Here is a 12,940-nt window from a genome sequence, read left to right on the forward strand (position 1 = left end):
AGTCTACCTTTCCTAAAATCTGACTCAGCCTAAGAGAACTACCAATGCAGGGATCCTTTCTTTGGCTTCCTCCGTAGATTTCTTTGGCTTCTTCCATAGATTATGATCTTTTATCGACTTTTCTTGGACGTTTTCAGGGATGAAAGAAATTTAAAATCTTTACTTTGCACGAAAGTCCTTGTCTCTCCAAAGTCTTCCTGCTTAAAATGTGCATTTGTTGAGTCCAGTTCACACCCCAGGAGGTGTAAGAAAAAGAAATTTAAATCTTTTTTCCATTTGTGAGCACCACTGAGAGTAAAAATTGTAGTCGCATTTCTATTTTTCATCTTTTTCTATGTAATACGGTTTATAGATCATCATGAACTTTTTACTGCCCTCTGAAAAATATCACGCCTGACAATGTCCTACTTAAAACGTACTACCCAGAACTGAATACAATATTCTGGATGTGCGTCAGACGATGTTAGCACGTAGTATATTATACTGTTAGTTTCATGCTTATTCATCTTCCTTGACTCTGAGCTTGAAGGCAAGAACCAAGTCTTAGTCACTTAGGTTGTTGTATTCATCTTTGCAATACTAGCACAGTGCTTGGCCCTTTGTTCAATTGGTGTTCAAAAATGTTGATGGAATGGGATACTTCCTTAACTCTAAGATAGCATTCCATTACCTTTAGGGGCAGATAGAGTACACTGTTGCCTTATATTGACTTTGTGGTCAACCAAACCCTATATGTTTTATCAGATCAGAGGTTGGCAAACTTTTTTGTAAAGGGCCAAATAGTAAATATTTCAGGTTTTATGGGCCTTATAGTCTGTCACAGTGACTCAGCTATGTCACTGTAACATATAATCAGCCATAGGCAATATATAAGTGAATGAGCATGGCCACTTTCCAATATAATTCATGGACATTAAAATCTGAGTTTCATGTAATTTTTGTGTGTCACAGAGTATTTTGATTTTAAAAAATATTTTAAAATGTTAAACACATTTTTAGCTTGTGGGCCATATAAAAACAGATGGCAGGCTAGATTTGGCTCACAGGCAGTAGTTTGCTAACCCCTGATTTAGACCAACCCTGTATGATTGATTTTTTTCAAAATTGAGTATAGGTTTTTACTTTTATCCTTATTAAGTATCTTACTCATTGCAAGTCATCTTTCTAGCTTGCTCATTTCTTTTTGAATGTTAATTCTGTCACCTAGCATATCAGCTGACATCCCAGCTTTGTGTCTGCAAAATTGATAAGCATACTTTGTGCATCCTTAATTAATAAAAATGTTGAGTAGGATAAGGATAGAAGTCCTCCACAAGTTCATTTTCTTCCATTAATCATCATTCTTTGAGTATAGCCACTCAGAGTTAGAAATATCTACCTAGAGTACTAGCTATCACCCAATTCATGTTTCTCTGTCGGGTCCACATTGTATCTTGAGAAGCCTTGTCTGAAGCTTTGTTGAAATGTTTAGAACATGTTCCAAATGGGTAGGAATTCCATCAGAAAAACAGAAATATATAGGTTTGGTATAGCTTGTAAACTAATGTTACTGCTACTTCCAATTTTAGTACTTCCTTGGTTACATTTTCAAGGTTACCATTTTAATAATGAAATTTAATAATTTTAGGATTTTGTTGAGAATTAGCATTCAAGTTTATCAATCTGTATTTACAGAATTCACCATCTTTCTCCTCTTAAAACTAAGGCTTGACAATGTTCATCCCACACTGACTGGTTCTCTGGTATCAATAGTGTCGAAAGCTGTGGTAAGATTGGTAGAGAAAAAAGGCACAAAAAATTAAAATATATGTTTTTATTTCTTACCAATGTTACCACACTTTTAATACTATCAATACTAGTTTTTAAAATGTAATAGAAAGTGAACTTTATGCTAATAAACAAAAACTAAGAATAAATACATTTTTATAAAATATTGATATTGGCCGGGCACAGTGGCGCATGCCTTTAATCCCAGCACTTTGAAAGGCTGAGGCAGGAGGATCACTTGAGGCCAGGAGTTTTAAGACTAGCCTGTGCAAGCCGGGCGCGGTGGCTCACGCCTGTAATCGCAGCACTTTGGGAGGCTGAGGTAGGTGGATCACGAGGTCAGGAGTTCGAGACCAGCCAGGCCAACATGGTGAAATCTACTACAAATACAAAATTTAGTACTAAAAATACAAAAATTAGCTGGGCGTGGTAGCTGGTGCCTGTAATCCCAGCTACTCAGGAGGCTGAGGCAGGAGAATTGCTTGAAACCGGAAGGCAGAGGTTGCAGTGAGCCAAGATCGTACCATTGCACTCCAGCCTGGGCAACAAGAGTGAGACTCCATCTCAAAAAAAAGACTAGCCTGTGCAGCATAGCAAGACCCCATCTCTACAGAAAAAAAAATTTTTTTTGGTCTCCCAAAGTTCTGGGATTACATGCGTAAGCCACCACACCTGGCCTCTACAGAGAATTTTTTTAAAAATTAGCTGGGCATAGTGGCATACCTGTAGTCTCAGCTACTTGGGAGGCTAAGGTGGGAGGATCACTTGAGCCCTGGAGTTCAGGGCTGTGGTGAGCCATGATCGCTCCACTGCACTCCAGCCTTGGTGTCAGAGTGAGACCCTATTTCTAAAAAAAAAAAACATAAAATAATGAAAATTTTTAAAAATTTTAAGAAAAGTAGGGAAATTTAGCTTGCCAGACATTAAGACTTTATACCTTATTCTGTCATTTTGCTTTTAGTCTGTATCTTTATATTTAGAATGTGTCTCTGGAAAACAGTATTTAGTTTTTTTTTTAATTTAATAATTGAGTGTTTATTAACACTTAATGGAATAATTGATGTATTTTTGCTTAAATCTGTGTTGTTGCTATTTGTTTTCTATTTGTCCCATTTTTCTTTATTCTTTTGTTTCTCTTTTTCTGCCTTCTTTCATATTAATCGAGTATTTTTATGGTATTCCATGTTGTTCTCCTCGGTTGACCTTTTTCCTGTACCTCTGTGTTTTTGTTTTTTTGTTTGGCTAGGGTAGTCAGGGACTTATTTTGTGAAGCAGAATAGCAGAAATAGTCATGTCTTATAGATTATCCCTGGGAGAGGTTTCTTACGTAAACAAACATGTTAGAGTCCCTCCCACATGTTGAATAGCTTGTTAAACCATCTGCTAGGCAACAGCCTTTCCTTCTCACTTCGTTTTCTCAGATAAAGTTTAGAGAATCAAGAAGTTGCTTTTTTTGTTATTTTTTAATTTGCAGATTAAACACTTTAAGATGAGAAAAATTGATCTCTGTCTGAGCTCTGAAGGGTCCGAAGTGATTTTAGCTACATCAAGTGATGAAAAACACCCACCTGAAAATATCATTGATGGGTAAGAGTTACTATACTTTGTTGTTTACAGTCTTAAATCGGTGAATCCCTTGAGTACTTGGACTGTGTTTTATAACAACTTGCCCTATTAAACATAGTTTAATGTTTAGTGGATTACCTGATATCCACTTTTGATACCATTTCTGAAACTAATTGAGTTGTGTATATTTAGGTTTTTTATCCTTTTCTTTATAATGCCTAAACTGAACTCTTGATACAAATAGGTTTTTTTAGAAGTGGTTTACCAAGGCAAAAACTCAAATGACTTCATTTTATGGAAGTGTAAATTTTAAGGTCTGGTTATGGTTTTACTCCGTTTTTCTTGGAATAAGAATGTAAATATTGTAACTTCCTGTTTACTACCTATTTCCTCACTGGTCTAAGTGATATCTTTGCAGAACTGAATGCTTCATTCCCTGCTATCATGTATTGTTTTGCTTCTCCCCTTTTTGATATCCTTCCAATTTCTACTCTTCATTGTGCTAGAGCTTTTTCTAGGTAGATATTTTTCTAAATATTGTTCTTAGACTTCTGATTCCAAGAAAAAGCAGTTAATGGGAATGGGAGGACTCCTTTTTTTTTTTTTTTTGAGACAGAGTCTCACTGTCGCCTAGGCCAGAGTCCAGTGGCACCATCTTGGCTCACTGCAACCTCCACCTCCCGGGTTCAAGTGATTCTGCTGCCTCAGCCTCTTGAGTAGCTGGGACTACAGGCGTGCACTACCACACCTGGCTAATTTTTGTATTTTTTAGTAGAGACGGGATTTCACCGTATTGGCCAAGCTGGTCTCAAACTCCTGACCTTGTGATCCATCCACCTTGGCCTCCCAAAGTGCTGGGATTACAGGCGTAAGCTACTGAGCCCAACCTGAGAACTCTGTTTTTTTTTTGAGACGGAGTTTTGCTCTTGTTGCCCAGGCTGGAGTGCAATGGCACAATCTCGGCTCACCAAAACCTCCCCGCCTCCCAGGTTCAAGCGATTCTTTTGCCTCAGCCTCCCGAGTAGCTGGGATTACAGGCATGCGCCACCACGCCTGGCTAATTTTGTATTTTTAGTAGAGACGGGGTTTCTCCTTGTTGGTCAGGCTGGTCTCGAACTCCTGACCTCAGGTGATTTGCCCGCCTTGGCCTCCCAAAATGCTGAGATTACAGGCGTGAGCCCCCTGCCTGGTGGAGGACTCCTTTTTAAATAGTTCTGGCTTATTACTTTCTTGAACCCTCTTTCTTGGTATATGTACAATGAACAGAGTTTGACTCATAGAATCATCTAATTGTAGGGCTGGTGGGACTTATGGGTTTATTTTGCCAAAACCCTTTATTTTAGACTTGTGGTAAGAGAGGTCTAAAGAGGTTAAGTACTACTTTTAATCATTGAAGGCAGCACTAGTTGTAACAGAGGTTTCATGATTCTTTGTGTATCTTGAAGCCCATGTATCTGGATGAAATTCTAGCAATTCAGCCTCTTCCTTGAAGCATAGTTGTAATCTTTATGGCAACTGACTTTTCTCCTCAGATTCGTTTATCTCTTTGCTGGGCTCCAGTAACATTTGGTATATACTTCTGTTACCTTACTTTTTCCTTTATTGTATTGTTTATTTTTAATGTTCGTTCCCTCTCTCAACTGTGAATTCCTGTAAGTCAGAGACTATTTCTGTGAGTCAAACTTGACTAATACTGAAAAGTAATCAAAGTCTACACACATACACACATACATATAAACACATATATATGCACATATTACTGTACATTTGCATAGGGCTTTATAATTTCATAGATACTTTGTCAGTTGACCCTCACAGTAATCTTGGGGAATAAGAAGCACAAAAAAGTATTTTCAACTCAGTTGTAAAGATGAAGAAAAGAATGATCAGATGACTTGCTCAAAATAAAAATGACTTGCTCAAAATTACACAGATAAGCAAGAGGCAGAATCAACTGACACTCATGTCTTCTAACTTGTACTTCAGGGATCTTTGTGCTACACTAGGTTAATTCAAACTTAGTTTGAATAAAAAATTCAATATCTGCTTTTTGCCTGTGTCCCTTCTTTCTTCTTCTTAGTTGTTTACTTCCTGAAATTCAGGTAATAGTTACTATCCTACTCTGTCTTGGAGTAGAAAAATTAATATGGGAACTGCTTTAAGGATACACAGAACTGAGATTTGCCTTAAGTTGTTTGCCAGAAATAGAGGACTTTCCAGAAACACTCCTTGATTCTGATTGGAGATAGATTAGTTTTCTAAGGCAAGATCAATTTACCCTGCACTACTTTGGTGATCTTTCTCTCAAGCGAGTATGTTTATGTGTTTATAGAACATCAAGATTAGCTATCATATATCGCAGTTAATATTTTAGGCTCTGTCAGTCCATCTTGATGAATAAGGACATAATATTTTTTAGATTAGACAAAAACTCTTAGTACGGGAAAACATGGAGTAATGTAATTACTGTCCTGATAACTGAACAGAATACATCGGGGACTTTTAATCCATATGCAGTTCCAGAAAATATAATTAGACTGTATATTGTAGACACTAAAAGTTAATTTCTGGCCAGGCGCGGTGGCTCATGTCTTAATCCCAGCATTTCGGGAGGCTGAGGTGGGCAGATCAGTTGAGGTCAGAAGTTCAAGACCAGCCTGGCCAACTTGGCAAAACTCTGTCTCTATTAAAAATACCAAAAAATTAGTCAGGTGTGGTGGCATGCACCTATAGTCCCAGCTCCTCGGGAGGCTGAGGCACAAGAATCGCTTGAACCCAGGAGGTGGAAGTTCAGTGAGCTGAGATAGTGCCACAGCACTCCAGCCTGGGTGACAGAGCGAGACTCTGTCTCAAAGAAAAACAAGAAGTTATTTTCTGTTTACAGTTGCTTTATCTAAATAGAGTAACCATAGGATTATTTGGAGAAAATGGTGCTATAAATGTGTCCCTACAGGATAGTGGAATATTGTTTTATGGCCCTGCTCCAAACTCTCCATTCCTTCAGAAATAGGAGTTAAATAAATAGCTGGGCATAGTGGCTGAGGCAGGAGGATAGCTTGAGGTCAGGAGTTTGAGACCAGCCTGGGCAACATAGCAAGACTGCATCTCTAAAACAAGAAAATGATTATACTTCTACTTTTCCTCTGCTGTTTGTGTTTAATGTGTCAGTGAAAAAGGGGAAAAGAAGTTCTACACTAGGAAAAAAAAAAGCAAAGTGAGAAAGAAGAGAGAAAAACAGTCCTTTTGGTGTAGTGTAGAAGAATACTATATTTAGAATTAAAATTCCTGGGGTAAGTGAGCTATGTGTTATCTTGGTCAAAGAGTACATATATTACTCTTTGAGCCTCGGTTACTGATCTGAAAAATGGGGATAATACCACCTTTCCTGCTGACCTCAGAATTGAGAAAAAAATCACATGAGATAATCCGTGTAAAATAGGTGTTAGTTATAAATTCGTATTTAAAAGAAAACTACCACTTTGATGACTTCCTTATACATAATTACAAGATTTAGTTAGATGTATTTTTAATTTTTTTGAGACAGGGTCTCACTGTGTCACCCAGGCTGGAGTGCAGTGGCACAATCTGGGCTCACTGCAACCTCTGCCTCCTGGGTTCAAGCGATTCTCCTGCCTCAGCCTCCCGAGTAGCTGGGATTAAGGCAGGCACAACCACATCCGTCTAATTTTTGTATTTTTAGTATAGATGGGGTTTCACCATGTTGGCCAGGATGGTCTTGATCTCTTGACCTCATGATCCACCCGCCTCAGCCTCCCAAAGTGCTGGGATTACAGGCGTGAGCCACCACCCCCAGTCGTGACTGGTTTCTTTCTTTTGTTTTTTGTTTTTTTGAGACAGAGTCTTGCTCTATCATCCAAGCTGGAGTGCAGTGGTGCAATCTCAGCTCACTGCAACCTCTGCCTCCTGAGTTCAAGTGATTCTCATGCCCCAGCCTCCCAAGTAGCTATGACTACAGGTGTGCACCACTACACCTGGCTCATTTCTGTATTTTTAGTAGAGACAGGGTTTTACCATATTGGCTGTGCTGGTCTTGAACTCCTGACCTCAAGCAACGTACCTGCCTCGGCCTCCCAAAGTGCTTGGATTACAGGCATGTGCTAACACACCTGGCCTGGTTTCTTTCACTTACATGTTCTCAGGGTTAATCCATGTTGTAGCACATATCAGTACTTCATTCTTATTTATTGTCAAGATTTCATTGTATGGATATAGCACATTTTATTTACGCATTCATCAGTTGATGGACATCTGGGTTGTTTCTACTTTTGAGCTGAATTTTTCCCAATTTTATTTTAAAATACCAACTTACAGATCCAAAAAACTCAGCAAGCCCCAAGCTAGATAAATACAGACATTGTGTCTTAGTCAAACTGCTGAAAAAGAAAGGGAAAAAAATATTTAAAATAGCTAGAAGGAAATAAAAACTATTATATACAGAGGAACATAGTGCTAATGACAGCTGACTTTACATCACAAACAGTGGAAGCCAGACAACAATGGAGCAATATCTTTTAAATACTGGGGAAGGGAGAAACAAGCAAATATTTAAAAACCCTGTCAACCCAGAATTCTGTGTCTAGCTAAACTATCTTCCAAAAATGAAGATAGGATAAAAGCATTTTTCATCACAAGTAGACCTGCATCATAAGGAATGCTAAAGGAAATTCTGCAGGTTGAAGAGGTATAATATTAGATGGAAAATCAAACCTATAAGAAGAAATTAAGTATACTGGAAATGGTAAATATTTGGGTAAATATAAAAGACTGCCTTTTTTTCCCTCTTTTAATTTTTTTGAAAGATAACTGACCACTTAATGAAAAAAACTGTATTATGGGATATATTATATATGTAAAATATATGACAACAATGGCACAAAAGTGATGTTCAGTGTAAATTGACTATCATGAGGTTTTTATGTTGTAACCTAGAGAGCAGCTATTTCAAAAATTTCTAATAAAGGAGGTATAGCTAAAAAAAAAAAAGGAATTAAATGGAATTTTAAAAAAATTATTCACTCAGAAACAGGAGAGAAGAAACAGGACAAGAATAGGCAGGAGGGACAAAAATGAATAGCAAGATGGTAGATTTATACCCAACCATAGCAGTAGTTATACTAAATGTCAGTGGGGCTAAACACTCCAGTTAAATATCAGATTGTCAGACTGGATAAAAATCCAAGACCCAAATATATATTGTCTAAAAGATACACACTTTAAATATAAAGATATGAATAGGTTGAAAATAAACGGATGAAAGAAGATACATCCTACAAACAGTTTACATAAGAAAGTTGCTGTAGTTATACTCATGTCAGACAAAGTAGAATATAAGACAAGGAGTATTACCAGAGACAAAGGGTACACTTTATAGTGTTAGAGAGTCCATTCATTAGGAAGAGAGGATAGCTGGGCGTGGTGGCTCACGCCTGTAATCCCAGCACTTTGGGAGGCCGAGGCGGGCAGATCACGAGGTCAGGAGATCGAGACCATCCTGGCTAACACAGTAAAACCCCGTATCTACTAAAAATAAAAAAAAATTAGCCAGGCATGGTGGCGCATGCCTATAGTCCCAGCTACTCAGGAGGCTGAGGCAGGAGAATGGTGTGAACCCGGGAGGCGGAGCTTGCAGTGAGCCAAGATTGTGCACTGCACTCCAGCCTGGGCAACAGAGTGAGACTCCTCCTCAAAAAAAAAAAAAAAAAAAGAAAAAGGAAGAGAGGATAATCCTAAGTGTATATGGACCTAATAATAGTTCTTTAAACTATATAAAGCAAAATCTGACAGATGAAAGGGAGAAATAGACAAATTCACAGTTATAGTTAGAGATTTTAATACCCTTTTCTCAGTAATGATAGAACAATTTGGCAGAAAATCAATAAAGACATAGATGATCTGAATAATATCATAACCTTGACTTTGTTGACGGTTATAGAACACTATAATCAACAACATGGAACAAGAACTTATTGATGGGTCGTGTGTGGTGGCTCACGCCTGTAATCCCAGCACTTTGGGAGGCCATGGCAGGCGGATTGCCTGAGCTCAGGAGTTTGAGACCAGCCTGGACAACATGACAAAACTCCATCTCTATGAAAAAACACAAAAATTAGCCAGTCATGGTGACGTGTACCTGTAGTCCCAGCTCCTTTTGGAGCTGAGGCAGGAGGATGGCTTGAGCCCAGGAGGTCAATGCTGCAGTGAGCCAAGATCGTGCCACTGCACTGCAGTCTGGGTGACAGAGCGAGACTCAGTCTCTTAAAACAAAACCCAACATGTTGAACATTCACTGAAATGTGCTGAAACATAAAATAAGTCTCAATATATTTCAAGATTAAAATCTTAGAGAGTATGTTCTCTGACCACTGTATAATTAAATTAGAAATAAACAACAAAAAGATATTCAGAAAACCCCCCAAAACTTAGAAATTAAACACTGCACTTCTAAATAACCCATGGGTCAAAAAAGAAATCAGAAGGGATCTTAGAAAATCTTTCTTTTTTTTTTTTTTTTTTTGAGACGGAGTCTCCCTCTGTCATCCAGGCTGGAGTGGAGTGGTGCAGTCTCAGCTCATGGCAACTTATGCCTCCTGGGCCTCAGCCTCCCAAGTAGCTGAGACTACCGGCATGTGCCACCACACCCGGCTAATTTTTGTGTTTTTTAGTAGAGACGGGGTTTCACCATGTTGGCCGAGCTGGTCTTGAACTGCTGACCTCAGGTGACCACCCTCCTTTGCCTTCCAGAGTGCTGGGATTACAGGAGTGAGCCACCATGCCTGGCCTTAGAAAGTATTTCTAACAGAATGACGTTGAAAATGTAACATACCAAATTTGTAGGATGCAGCTAAAGCCGTGTCTCAAGGGAAAGTAACAGCATATATACTTATGTTAAAAAGGAAAAAAATGTAAAACCAATAATCTAAATTTTCACCTTAGGAAGCTAGAAAAAAATGAGCAAATTAAACCCAAAGTAAGTAGAAGAAAATAAATAGTAAAGGTGAGAGCAGAAATCAACAAAATAGACAATTATTAGAAAAAATAATAAAGCCTAAAGTTGATTATTTGAAAGGATTAATAAAAGTTATAAACCTCTAACAAGATTAGCCAAGAAATAGAGAAAATGCAATTTATTAGAACCAGGAACGAAAGTAATATCACTACAGATTCTAAAGGAATCATATATAAAGAACAAATTTAAGCTAATACATTTGACAACTTAGATGAAATGGATAGATTTCTTGTAAAGTTCAACCTATAAAAATAACACAAGATCAGTTGGAAATTCTGGACAGCCTCATATCTATTATAGAAATTAAATTTGGTCAAATATTTAGGGAAGAAATACCAGTCTTCCACAAACTTTCTCAAAAATAGAGAAGGAAACATTTCCCAAATTGTTTTATGAGAACAACATTATCCTGATAGTAAAGCCTGACAAAGACATGACAAGAAAGAAAATGGAGTGCAAAATAGTACAACCACTTTGGAAAGCTGACAGTTTCTTATAAAGTTAAATATACTTTTACCCTATGTCCCAGCAATTCCACTCTTAGTAATTACCCAGAGAAATGAAAACATGTTCACAAGCACTTGTACAAGAATACTTATAGCAGCTTTGTTCCTAATAGTAAAAAGCTGCAAGCAATTAAAATATCCAACAAAAATATCAAACAAAATCACAAATGAAAACATTGTGGCATAGTTGATGGTGATAGAAATCAGAGTACTGGTTGCCTAAGGGAGGTAGGGATTGTCTGGAAGGAAAGATAAGGCAAATTCTGGAGTCATGGAAATGTTCTATATTTTCGTTGAAGTATTGGTTACATAAGCATATACATTTATCAAAACTCACTAAGTTATGCACTTAAGGTAAATTCCCCTGTAGGTAAATTTTACTTCCAAAAAAAGAGAAAAGCTTGTATAGTTAAAATAGAAATGATTATTTCTGTTGTCAAAACCATAATATATACTATTTTGCCTATATATGACTTAAAATTGAGTGCATGTTTTAATTTTTGTTTGAACAAACATTTAGCATGTGTCTACTATGGGTGAGCCATTGTAGCAGTTGTAGGGTTACAGAGGTGAGTAAGAGAAAGAAACTGGACTCAGAGCTCGGCATCTAGTGGGAGCCATAGAAACACAGGAGATTAAGTGCCAATGTAGAGATGGAGGCTGAGTATGAGATAAGTGCAAAAGAGGGAGGAAGTGATTCTGATTTGGTGGGGTTAGATAAATGGGAACAGAAAGTGAATGAACTTATGCAAGGGGAAGAAGGGTTTTTCAGGTCAAAAAAAAACCTCATGAATGAACTAAGGTACAGAAGCAAGAGCCTGCCTAACATATTTGCAGAATTTTAAGTGTCCCAGTGTGACCACAGTGATGGAAGAGACTGTAACTTAATGATGGAACCAGATTGTACAGTCTTAAATGCCATATGAAGGAGTTTAGAATTATAGGCAATAAAGGGACCACTGAGGCATTTAGATAGGAGTGACATCAATTCCGTTTCTGTGTTTTAGAAAAGAATACCTGGTAGTAGTAAAGAAGAATTATTAAAGTTGGAGAGAGATTAGAGGCAGAATTAACAGAAAGGAGATGTGAGAATCCAGTAGTCATTTAATTTTAAAAAACAGGTATTCAATAAGATATTATGATTAACCATTTATATTTGGCTATTCTTATTTTTTCTTTAAAATTAACAATAGGAATCCAGAAACGTTTTGGACCACCACAGGAATGTTTCCCCAGGAATTCATTATTTGTTTCCACAAACATGTAAGGATTGAAAGGCTTATAATCCAAAGTTACTTTGGTAAGCAAATCTTACATTAATTTTTTTCTTCTTTTTTTTTTTTTTTTTTTGGTGCTCCAGGTAAGGCTAATATTTTAGTTTTCATTATCCTTTCATTTTTTCCACAGGCAGAAGGCATATATGTAAACTTTTGGCAAAACACTAGTTTTTCTTTATAGCATGGAATCCAGTTTTATTGCTGGGGTGAAAGGATGGGGATTATGGGGTAAATGCCTTGAGCTCAGTTGTCCTCTCTGAAACTGCAAATTTGAAACCCTTCCAAAGCACATAATAATTTCCATGCAATTTACTATGTAAAAGTCTTTGGCAAAAGGCCCTATTAGGAACATAAGACGCCAGCTTGCCAGAACACTAAGTTCCATGACATCTTTATTCTAGATTCATTTGTCCTGGAGTTATTTGTCAAATTCTTGTTGAAAATCTGATAACTCTGATTATTTACATTGGATAGTTGAGATTCTTCAATTACTAGTGGCATTTTCTCAGGAATTTAGGGGGATAATCTCCCTTGGGACATCATTCTAATCCTATTTATTTAAGGATAAAATGTATCAGAGAAAATCATGGCGGGAAACAGAATACATCCCAGATGGTTCAAATGAAGAGGCTCTATTGATGGGGCTACTTGCAAAATTATGGCCTGGGTTAAGGGAACACACAAGGCAAGGAATGATGAGGCCCTCAGAAACTAGCTATAGCAGAAAGCTGTAACTAGCCCTGGCACAAGGGAAGGAAATAGCGTTATCAGAGATTTGTGAGAGCTGGATCCTGTGT

The 12,940-nt window shown here is 37.6% G+C and overlaps 1 protein-coding gene across 13 annotated transcripts in view; it reads left to right on the forward strand.

Moving 5' to 3' along the window:
- The window catches only part of IFT25 (intraflagellar transport 25), a 30,140-nt gene that overhangs the window by 2,966 nt on the left and 14,234 nt on the right, over window positions 1-12,940 (forward strand). For 11 of the 13 annotated variants that reach the window (XM_063712288.1, XM_002810798.5, XM_002810799.5 and 8 more), the window contains 2 exons: window positions 3,242-3,354; window positions 12,060-12,166. In XM_063712288.1, the coding sequence (XP_063568358.1) occupies window positions 3,257-3,354; window positions 12,060-12,166 (205 nt within the window). In that variant the 5' untranslated portion in view covers window positions 3,242-3,256. The remainder of the gene's footprint in view (window positions 1-3,241; window positions 3,355-12,059; window positions 12,167-12,940) is intronic. The other 2 variants (XM_054534616.2, XM_054534622.1) reach the window with 1 other exon arrangement.

The sequence above is a fragment of the Pongo abelii genome, chromosome 1 (genome assembly GCF_028885655.2).
Source record: "Pongo abelii isolate AG06213 chromosome 1, NHGRI_mPonAbe1-v2.0_pri, whole genome shotgun sequence".
Classification (NCBI taxonomy): Eukaryota; Metazoa; Chordata; class Mammalia; order Primates; family Hominidae; genus Pongo; species Pongo abelii.